At 64.2% G+C, this 11109-nt stretch overlaps 1 protein-coding gene across 1 annotated transcript; it reads right to left on the reverse strand.

Annotated features, from left to right (window-relative positions):
- Window positions 1-568: 568 nt before the first annotated feature.
- PRSS16 (serine protease 16) lies at window positions 569-10850 on the reverse strand. Its single transcript, XM_030544507.1, has 12 exons — window positions 10566-10850; window positions 7354-7532; window positions 6919-7018; window positions 6174-6303; window positions 5421-5544; window positions 4656-4733; window positions 4190-4237; window positions 3376-3648; window positions 2346-2487; window positions 1803-1982; window positions 1533-1678; window positions 569-1048 (listed from the first exon to the last, which is right to left on the reverse strand). The coding sequence occupies exons 1-12, from the start codon at window positions 10627-10629 to the stop codon at window positions 986-988; spliced, it is 1527 nt and encodes a 508-aa protein (XP_030400367.1). The 5' UTR covers window positions 10630-10850; the 3' UTR covers window positions 569-985.
- Between the last annotated feature and the right edge of the window lie 259 nt (window positions 10851-11109).

The raw sequence follows: 11109 nt of genomic DNA on the forward strand, positions 1-11109 counted from the left end.
CCTCCTGGGGGGAGACCTGATTCTGGAATGAGCTCTGCCCTCCTGTTGCAGGGGGAGAGCCCCCGGTCCCCAGCTTCACCGTTGTGCCCAGAGAGGTAGGTGCGAGAAACTGGGTGTGATTCTCAGTCACGCCTGGGCCCCTCTGCACCCCTCTTGCAGCATAGTGGGGCAGAAACAGCCTGAGAATCCCCACACGCATGGGGCTCCCCCAGCTGGGGTGGAGTTGGGGTGATGGTCCTGAATGCACCCTGCTCCCAGGCCTGGCAGAGAGGGTGGACCTGCAGTGTGGCCGGAGCGCACTGTGCCATGGCTATTCTCTGCCCCCCAGGGCCCACAGTGGCCAGAGTTCAAGTTAGAGCAGCCCCAAGGCTGCTGTAACTGATGCAGGGTCCAGAATACAAGGAGCGCAAAGGAGGTTTAAGAGCAGGCCCCACGCTGGTCACCTGGTCCATACTGAAGCAGCGAGAACCTGCCCTGTGGGGTATCGCTAAGGGCTCCGCACACCCTGGTCCTGATCCTGGCGATTGGAGCCTCGTCAAACAATACGATTTACACAATCAGACCCAGCAACAGGCTGATCCTGCTTCATTCGCCTTGGTCGCTGCCATGAAGGAGCTAACGGCTTCACAGAAACGTCCAGAAAAACCATCTTTCATTGGATAAAAGAATGAAAGGACCCAAACCAACGCAGCAGGGGGAATGAAGCTGTCCCCAGAAAATCCCCAGGGGTTTGGCTGGCCCCAGCGCAGCAGATTTCTCAGCGCCCCTTTGGTCCTGTGGATCATGATTTGTTGTGTGTCGCGGCAGCAGCTGGGAGCCCCCATCGCGGAGCCGTTGCGCTGGTTGCTGGAGGAATGCCGAGCAGAAAGCTGGTCCCTGCCCCGATGAGCTGGCAATCAAAGTAAATCTCTGCTGGAAGGAAGATCTCGCTGCGGCCCTCCGCGGGCAAAGTCCGCACAGCGTCAGAGGGCGAACGGCTGGAGACTCAGGGGGCTGAAGGCGCCTTCCTTGCCAAGCTCAACCAGTTGCCAATGTGGTAGTCGATCCGCTGCAGAAGCAGGGAGGGGGACACAGGGAACGAGCTGGATGGACCCCGCCAGGATACGGAGATCCCACCCCACTGGGCTCCTCGTGCTGCCGAGGGGCTTCAGGGGACACTCAGCTGAGAGCCTGGCCACCACATAAGCCCAGGTCATGCACGTCGAGGGGCACTTCACCCAAAGGGCTCGATCTTCAGTCATGCTCAGCTGTGGGACCAGCCCCTTGAGAACCCCCCACGCAGGGACCACCCCACCCCCCAGCTGGCACAACGGCTCTGCACCCACTGGCATAGGGACAGATCGAGGGCATGGCTGGAGCCCACTTGCTCTGGCTGTTCCCTGCCCCCTGGGTCCTTCACAGGGTAGAGCATGCATTAGAGCAGCCCTGAGGCCGCGGGGAGTCACTGGAACTTAGCAAGAGGTTCTGGGGTTCACATCTGGGTCGGTTCCGATTCCGTCCCCACCGGGTCGGGCTTCCCGGCGGGCTCTTACCTGCCGGGCCGAGACGAGGGGCAGGGGGTCGGAGGGCCTGGAGGGGTTCATGTTGGCACAGTGGGAGGTCCCGTTGATGAGGATGGCCAGCTCCGAGCGTGACTGGTTTTTCAGGACGCTCAGGGCGTGCCAGGGGTCGATGTCGCCTGGGCAGGGGCGAGAGGAAAGGGTGCTTAGCTCCGGCGTGGCACAGGAAGGCGATGCCAGGCCTGGCCCGCAGGTCCAATCTCACGACTGCCCCCTCCCCAGCTGCCGCCCCCCCACCCGTACCATTCACAAAGAGGATCCTGCTGGCCTTGGGGTGGTCGGCCCCGTAGTATTCATTGGTGAAGGTCACCGCCTCCTGCACGCGCTCGGGGCCGATGCCGAACACCTGGGAGCAGAGGTCGAGCTGGGCCGACAGCGTCAGAAGCCGGGAGAAGGGGCAGGTGGCATCTTCGCAGGTCTGGTCTGGAGGAGGGGGGACAGCGGGAGATGTCAGCACCGCAGTTCTTTGGGGTGCCCACCCCCGAGATGGACAAAGAAACGGGGTGATCGGGGGGAGAGGGTGCTCCAGGGCCGGGGGGAAGAGGAAGGGGGTTCCTCTCGAGGCTGCGAGACGCAGCCAGACCCCGCGGTTGCTCTGCATCTCAACCTTCCCCGCTTGGCGCCCCCATTTCCAGTCGCCCTGTCTTGGGGCAGGGACTGAGAGGGGCTATAAGCCCCATTTGCTCTCCCTAGACTCTGCCCCGGCCCGTAGGGTGGGGGTAGAGGATGCCTGGAGGTGGGGGATCGCATGGGGGGCAGCAGGCAGGACCCACGCAGTCAGCTTACAGTATCCGAATTCGGTGCAGGTCTGGAAGTACCACTGCCGCTCGCCCACGCCGCTGAGGGTCAGGTTGGCACTGCGCAGCTCGGCCAGGGCACGCTGGCGCGAGTTCTCCACGCAGGGCAGCGCCATGCTCTCCAGGAACCCCTGCCACGGGAGGAGACGCATGGGACAGTCAGCCAGGGCCACCCCCGCCCCTCGGGGACCCATCTGGCTCCGTCTCCAGCGGCTCTGGCACATGGGATTGAGAGGAGGGGGTGCCCACAGCACACTGGCGAGGGGGCAGGACCCCTCCACTCATAGCTGACCGGAGAGAAACTGGGCTCCCCCCTTCCTTTAGCCTGTCGGGACTGCTGTACCCCCCGCCAGGGTGCATCATGGGAGGTGTAGTTCCAGTGCTTCATTCTTTGTGGTCTAGGCTTCCCAGCAGGACTTCATCTCCCATGATTCACAGTGGTCACTGCCTCACCTCCCAAGACTGCAGTGCCTCATGGGAGACATAGGTCCAGTGCACCATACCCTCCCCCTACTAGTTGGGCTTCCCAGCTGGACTTCATCTCCCACGATGCACTGCAGCTACCACCTGCCCACCCTTCCCCCATCCACAGTGCATCATGGGAGATGTAGTTCTGGTGCCTTGTTCTTTACTGGCTGGACTTCCCAGCTGAACTTCATTTCCCATGATGCACAGAGGTGACTGCCATGAGGCACCGCCTTCCTCCTCCCTCAGATTGTGGGGCATAATGGGAAATGTTCCAGTGCCTCATGCCCCCACTCTTCTCTATAGGTCAGCCTTCCCAGCCAGACCTCATCTCCCATGATGCACTGCAGCCATCACCTCTCCGCCGCAAGACTGTGGTGCATCATGGGCGATGTAGTCCAAGCAGGAAGCCTGGCCCACAGAGGAGAACAGGAGCTGGAGGCCACCTGAACTACGACCCGGCTCAGCAGTGACGGTCCCTGGCCCCTGTGTGCAGCGGGTGCTGGGTCTCAGCCGGGCTGGATCCAGACCGCCCCCGCCCCCACCAGCCTTACATTATTGACGGCGATGAGTCTCTGGTAGGCGGACCCCAGGCCCGTGTCGTTCATGATGCTGCACAGCTTGGCCACGGTGCCACCCTGGAACCCCTCATCGTTGTACTGCACGGCGCCCATGAAGATGTCGGCCAGGTTGCTGGCGAGCTCCCCGCGGTCGTCGGGCTCTGTCAGGGGCCCACAGGAGCGGAAATCCTTCTCCAGCTCGGCCAGCCGCCCGGCATGCAGCCTCTGGTCCACTGCGGAGAAGGCCTTGGCCACGGCCTCGCGGCACTGCAGGGGGGGAAAGGAGAGGCACTCGCCTGCCAGGGCGTTCGCGGCTGCGGGAGATTTTGCCTGGTGCGTTAGATGTGGGGACTGGGAGCCAGGACGCCTGGGTTCTCTCCTCAGATCTGGGAGGGGAGTGGGGTCTAGTGGTGGAAGCAGGGGGCTGAGAGCCAGGACTCCTGGGTTCTCTTCCCAGCTCTGGGAGGGGAGTGGGATCTAGTGGTGAGACGGGGCTGAGAGCCAGGACTCCTGGGTTCTCTCCCTGGCTGTGGGAGGGCACAGGGCCTAATTCTCCTCTCATTGACACTGGTGCCGGTTAGGAGCAGCTCCTCACATGCCAACGGAAGGACACTGGTGTGAGCGGGCCCAGTGGGGCCGGGTGTCAGAGCTGTGGGGCAGAGAGTCCTAGATGTCAGAGATGGGCCCTACATACCAGCTCTCTCGGAGCATCCCACCCAATGCTGGGGGCGGGGAGGGGACGGGACCCACAAATCTCTGGGATTTCCCCCCGCAGGACCCTGGAACCCGCCCCGAGCCATTCACCCACCTGGGCAGAGCCCCCCACCACCGGGTCCGACAGACTCGCTGCCACCACCTGGAGGAAAGACAGATGCGCCGCGCGGGGTTAATGAAGGCACTGAAAGGGTTAACTAGGAGTCACTGGGTCCCTCCCCGTCCCGGGGCCATCCTGCAGCCCCCCAGCCCCCTCTGCAAGAAGGTGCCCGAGAGCGACAGGAGCCTGGGAGTGCCCCCTGCAGCCCCCAGTCACTTCCATGCCGGCGGAGCTCAGGGCAGGATTTCGGGGGCAGCGCAGGCTGGGGAGCCCGGGAGAACCCCAGAGACACCCCCCCGCTTCTGCTCCCCCAAGCTCTTCGCTGCCCAGATCCAAAGTCAGGAGGCCACAGGGGGTACAGCTGTTGGGGGCGAAGGGAGAGCTGCACCGAGGACATTCCCCTCCCGCAGGTGAAAGGGGGGTATGGATGCTGCCCCCCCCGTGGGCGTTGCCCACTCACCTGGTTGTAGCCGGTGAAGTCCAGCTGGGCCTGCACCGGGGCGGAGGACGCGATGGCGGCAAAGACCAGGTGGGGGAACTAGGAAAGCAGAGAGAGGAGGGGGAGATGGAGAGAAACCAGCCCCACCGTCGCTCTGTCTGCCTGGCAGGAAATCCACCCCCCCTTCCCACGACCCCATAGGAGCAGGGGGGATGTGTGGGGGATGGGCTCCCCTGCAGTGAAGGGGTTCTGGGGTGGACCCCAGAACTGACTCAGTCCCCCCTGCTGAGTCCTCCCCCCTCAAACACTCTAGACCCCACATCCCTGCCACAGCTGGGAATAGAACCCAGGAGTCCGGATCCCCAGCCTCCCCCCGAGTTCTACCCCACTAGACCCCCTCCTGTCCCCTCCCTGGCTCCCAGCCCCCCTGCTCTAACCACTAGACTCCACCCCACTCCCAGAGCCAGAGAGAGAACCCAGGCGTCCGGGCTCCCAGCCCCCCTGCTCTAACCACTAGACTCCACCCCACTCCCAGAGCCAGGGAGAGAACCCAGGCGTCCGGGCTCCCAGCCCCCTGCTCTCACCGCTAGACCCCGGGCTATCACCACCTGGCTCCGTGTCCCCCTCTCGTGGCTGGATCGTGTATCGACTCTCATGGGCCAGGTCCCGGCTCTACGCCAGCGAAGCGGCACAGGTCTGTGCTTTCAGATCCCGAGGTTGTGGGTTCGATGCTGGCGAGGGGTCCAGCAGAGCCCCACAGCCCCCCAGTGCGCCCCAGGCCGATACCTTAAGCCTGAACCAGGCAGCGAGGGAGCTGGGGTAGGAGCCCCCGAAGCAGATCCAGGTGTTGTTCCGTGTCAGGTTATACTTCTGAGTGACGAAGAGGTGGAAGGAGGCCAGGTCAGCCAGGCTGCGACAGGACCGAGGGGGAGATACCGAGAGAAAATCCCACACCGGTGAGCTGAGCACAGAGCTGGGACCCCGGGGTTCCCCCAACTCATGTGACTTGCTGTCAGACCCCTGGAGGGAGTCAGTGTAATCATTCCCATTTCACAGAGGGGAAACTGAGGCAGAGAGTGGGGCCATGGCTTGCCTGAGGTCATAGATCAAGCCACTGGCACAGCTGGGATAGAACCCAGGCGTCCTGGCTCCCAGCCCCCCCTGCTCTAACTACTAGACACCACTCCCCTCCCAGAGCCAGGGAGAGAACCCAGGAGTCCTGGCTCCCAGCCCCCCCTGTTCTAACCACTAGACCCCACTCCCCTCCCAGAGCCAGGAAGAGAACCCAGGCGTCCTGGCTCCCAGCCCCCCCTGCTCTAACCACCAGCCCCCACTGCCCTCCCAGAGCCAGGGAGAGAACCCAGGAGTCCTGGCTCCCAGCCCCCCCTGCTCTAACCACTAGACACCACTCCCCTCCCAGAGCCAGGGAGAGAACCCAGGAGTCCTGGCTCCCAGTCCCCCCCCTCGGCTCTAACCGTGTGGGCACCCCCCCGATACTGAGCATAGCGTGCCCAGGGCCCGCCCTGCCCAGGGACTCACGCCTGCTGGCTGGACAGGAACCGGAGGTTGGCGTCCCGCAGGCCATCGGGGTTGATGCTGGCGCCGTAGAAGCGATGCTCCAGGGCCACGGCCAGCGCGCCGTATTTCTGAGCCAGCTCCATGTGGTGCCCTGGCACCAATGCCAGCGTTAGGGCACGGGAGCCGGGCAGGTGCTGAGCCCTTCCCTCCCGTCAGCCCGTTGTGGGCACCAGGTCCTTCCCCGCCCTGGGGCTGGATGGGAGCCAGCACCCCCTAGAGGGGACAGGCCCCTGCCCCATTCTCACCCCCGTGAGCCAGCCAGTCCCCACCCTGGGGCTGGATCAGGGCCAGCACCCCCTAGAGGGGACAGGCCCCTGCCCCATTCCCACCCCCCTGAGCCAGCCAGTCCCCACCCTGGGGCTGGATCAGGGCCAGCGCCCCCTAGCGGGATGGGCCACAGGCCCCATTCCCTGCCCCCCAAGCCAGCCACTCCCTGCCCTGGGGCTGGATCAGGGCCAGCGCCCCCTAGCGGGATGGGCCCCAGGCCCCATTCCCTGCCCCCCAAGCCAGCCAGTCCCCACCCTGGGGCTGGATCGGGGCCAGCGCCCCCTAGAGGGGACAGGCCCCTGCCCCATTCCCTGCCCCCCAAGCCAGCCAGTCCCCACCCTGGGGCTGGATCGGGGCCAGTGCCCCCTAGAGGGGACAGGCCCCTGCCCCATTCCCCATCCCCCCTGAGCCAGCCAGTCCCCGCCCTGGCCCCACTTACCCGCCAGCACAGCGAACTGCGACAGGGAGCTCTCACCCCCGATGTACAGGAAGACGGGCCCAGCTGGGCGGTGCCAGAACTCCTCATTGATCCAGAACCTCTGCGGGGGGAGAACGGGCCGGTGGGTACGAGGTAGGGGGCCCCTGCCCAGGGGCAGCTCGGGGGCTCGGGGGGCCCCTGCCCGGGGGCAGCTCGGGGGCTCGGGGGGCCCCTGCCCTGGGGCAGCTCGGGATCGGGGGGCCCCTGCCCTGGGGCAGCTCGGGGGCTCGGGGGGCCCCAGCCGGTAGCGGGGTCAGTGCATGGGGCAGGTGCGTGCGTTTCACGGGGGGGTGTGCACACCTGTGCACCTCTGGGCGGCGGCACCGCCCCGGCAAGGCTGGGGGGATCCGGGGGGGTCGCCGGGCTGGGCCGGTGACAGGGCTCAGCCAGTCTCACCTGGTTAAAGCCCCGCCCCTCCTGCCGATCGAAGTGGTCGAGGGGCTGGCGCAGGGCGCCCTCGCTGGGGGCACGCCAGGGTGCCGGGTGCGGGAGCCGCCTCCGGGAGAGCGTCTCCTTCATGGCCTGCACCTCACGCGCCCGCAGCACCTGCTGCCTCAGCAGCCGAAAGTTGCGCCCTGGGGAGGCAAAGGGAGGCGGAGGTGGGGGCCAGTTCTGATCCAGCCCCCCAGCCCCGGGCAGGGTGGACCCAGTGCCACTCCCCGGCTGGCAGGGAGTGGCTGGGCCTCGGCCCCCTGGGTCAAAGGAGCAAAACCCATCGGCCAGGCCGGCATCGACCAGCCCTGAATGGGTTCGGGGCACTGAGCCGCCCCCTAGAACGGAGTCTGTGCAGGGTGGGGGAGGCGCGAGGGGGGGGTGTCCCTGTGTGTGTTTGGGGGGGGAGGGGATCTTTGCCCAGTCCCTCTCCTTGGGCACAGGCGAAGGGATCTAGTCTCCAGGGGTCGCCGTCCGTCCGTCCGTCAGGCTAAAATTGCATTTGAAGAAGTGAAACCATTTCACTCAGCAGAAGTGGGGGGGGGGGGGGAGAGACAGGTCTCGCCCCACTTCCTTTGGGTCACATGCAGCCCGGGCGAGAAACGCTCCCACCGCTGCTTCGAAGAAGCCAGGCTCAGCAGAAAGCTTCCCGCAACGCGCTGGCTACAGAACCCGCTCTGCTTCAGAGCTGGAAATGGGACCCAGGAGTCCTGGCCCCCAGCCCCCTGCTCCAATCACTAGCCCCTACTCCCCTCCCAGAGCCAGGGAGAAAACCCAGGAGTCCTGGCCCCCAGCTCCCACCACTAGACCCCACTCCCCTCCCAGAGCTGGGGAGAGAACCCAGGAGTCCTGGCCCCCAGCCCCCCCTGCTCTAAGCACTAGGCCTGGCTCTCTAGCAGGTTGGGATCCCAGCAGGGAGGGACAGGCCCGAACAGGAATGCAGGGTTTCCAAACTCTTGCCTCCAGGCTGCTAAACAAGGGAGATCCGACCTGCCCCTCCCCGCACTTCACCTCAATTGGGTGTGAACGCCAGAGCCTAACTACTGGGACCATTAACCACAGATCTCATGGGCTGCTTGGCCTCGCTGAGTCCTCCCTGCAAGCCCCCAGCTGCTCCCCCTCCCGCTTTGCAGGGGCCCATTTCTCCCTGAAGGACCCAGCGCACTTTACAGACCCTGCATGCACTCAATTCGCTTAGCTCGGCGTCAAAACGCAGCCATCTCTGGGGTGAGGCCCAGCGGCTGTTAACACTCCCCTCTGAGACAAAACATGGCCCCCGTTTAAATAGGGATCCCTCACTCGGCACAGACATGCAGCCATCTCTGGGGTGAGGCCCAGCGGCTGTTAACACTCCCCTCTGAGACAAAACATGGCCCCCGTTTAAACAGGGATCCCTCACTTGGCACAGACATGCAGCCACCTCTGGGGTGAGGCCCAGCGGCTGTTAACACTCGCCTCTGAGACAAAACATGGCCCCCGTTTAAACAGGGATCCCTCACTCGGCACAGACATGCAGCCATCTCTGGGGTGAGGCCCAGCGGCTGTTAACACTCGCCTCTAAGGCCATGTCTACATCTAAAATTTTGCAGCGCTGGTTGTTACAGCTGTATTAGTACAGCTGTATAGGGCCAGCGCTGCAGAGTGGCCACACTTACAGCAACCAGCGCTGCAAGTGGTGTTAGATGTGGCCACACTGCAGCGCTGTTGGGCGGCTTCAAGGGGGGTTCCGGGACGAGAGAGCAAACCGGGAAAGGAAACCAGCTTCGCCGCGGTTTGCTCTCTCGGTCCCGGAGCCAGCCAGCAAACCGCAGGGAAGGAGACCTGCTTGCTCGGGGTTCCGGGACCGAGAGAGCAAACCGGGAACGCCGCGGTTTGCTCTCTCGGTCCCGGAGCCACCCAGCAAACCGCAGGGAAGGAGACCTGCTTGCTCGGGGTTCCGGGACCGAGAGAGCAAACCGGAACGCCGCGGTTTGCTCTCTCGGTCCCGGAGCCACCCAGCAAACCGCAGGGAAGGAGACCTGCTTGCTCGGGGTTCCGGGACCGAGAGAGCAAACCGGGAACGCCGCGGTTTGCTCTCTCGGTCCCGGAGCCACCCAGCAAACCGCAGGGAAGGAGACCTGCTTGCTCGGGGTTCCGGGACCGAGAGAGCAAACCGGGAACGCCGCGGTTTGCTCTCTCGGTCCCGGAGCCAGCCAGCAAACCGCAGGGAAGGAGACCTGCTTGCTCGGGGTTCCGGGACCGAGAGAGCAAACCGGGAACGCTGCGGTTTGCTCTCGCGTTTCCGGAGCCACCCAGCAAACCGCAGGGAAGGAGACCTGCTTGCTCGGGGTTCCGGGACCGAGAGAGCAAACCGCGGCGAAGCTAGGTTCCTTTCCCGGTTTGCTCTCTCGGTCCCGGAACTCTCCGGTCCCGGAACCCCGAGCAAGCAGGTCTCCTTCCCTGCGGTTTGCTGGGTGGCTCCGGGACCGAGAGAGCAAACCGGGAAAGGAAACCAGCTTGATTACCAGAGGCTTCCTCCTTCCACGGAGGTCAAGAAAAGCGCTGGTAAGTGTCTATACTTGATTACCAGCGCTGGATCACCAGCGCTGGATCCTCTACACCCGAGACAAAACGGGAGTACGGCCAGCGCTGCAAACAGGGAGTTGCAGCGCTGGTGGTGCCCTGCAGATGTGTACACCTTCAAAGTTGCAGCGCTGTAACTCCCTCACCAGCGCTGCACCTTTCTGATGTAGACAAGCCCTAAGACAAAACATGGCCCCTGTTTAAACAGGGATCCCTCATTCGGCACAGACATGCAGCCACCTTTGGAGGCTGGGATGCAGCAGCTATTTATACAGGGATCCCCCAGCATCGAGATGCAGCCACCTCTGTGGTGGAGCATGGGGGTTCTTTATACAGGGACTGCTTGCCTGGTGCCGAGATGCAGCCACCTCTGGGCTGAAGCACAGGGGGGCCGTTAAACAGGAACCCCACAGGATGAATTTAGGGAAGCAGAACATTATCCTAAGCAGGCCACTGAGGTGACATCCCCCCGTGCCGAAGCAGCCCTGACTCGGCTTTCCCATCCCACCGGGCAGATTGTAAACACGGCTCTCCCTGCGGCCTGTACAGCACCTAGCGCCATGGTGCCCAGCTGCTCACGGGACTACGTCCAGCCGGATCATTAACCAGCTTACCTGCCTCGGCTCCAATCAGCAGTGACAGGAGCAAACCCAGGGCCCAGGGAACTGGCCGCCCCATCTTCAGCCCAGCTCTCAGGCAGCTTCCTGGTGGCCTAGCCTGAAAACTTCCTGCTGGAGGCCGGGGGCCGTACACAGAGCTGGCAGAGAGACTGGCTGCTCCCTCCCTTCCCCAGCTAGCCCCACAGTCACTAAACCCGCTTCTCCCCTGGCCCCTCACATGACCCACTGCTCTTGCCCCTGGCCTGGCCCCACAATGAGTCAAGGGGTGGGGCCAGGGAAGAGGGTGTGAACTTTCACTTTGCGGGCTGAGATGATCGAAAAGCAGCACCCGCCCCCTCTGGTGCAAGGGCCGGCCCCTCTGTATCTGAGAGCCCCAGGGTACCCGGCCACACTCTGGGCAGGGGCTGCTGGAGGTGTTTCGGGGAACTGAACCCCAATCCACCCCCCTGCTCTAGGCACGAGACCCCCCTTCACAAAACAGGGCATAGAACCCAGGAGTCCTGGTGCCTGTTCCCTCACCCCCACCCCCCCATGTAAC

The sequence above is a fragment of the Gopherus evgoodei genome, unplaced genomic scaffold (assembly GCF_007399415.2).
Source record: "Gopherus evgoodei ecotype Sinaloan lineage unplaced genomic scaffold, rGopEvg1_v1.p scaffold_34_arrow_ctg1, whole genome shotgun sequence".
NCBI classification, from domain to species: Eukaryota; Metazoa; Chordata; order Testudines; family Testudinidae; genus Gopherus; species Gopherus evgoodei.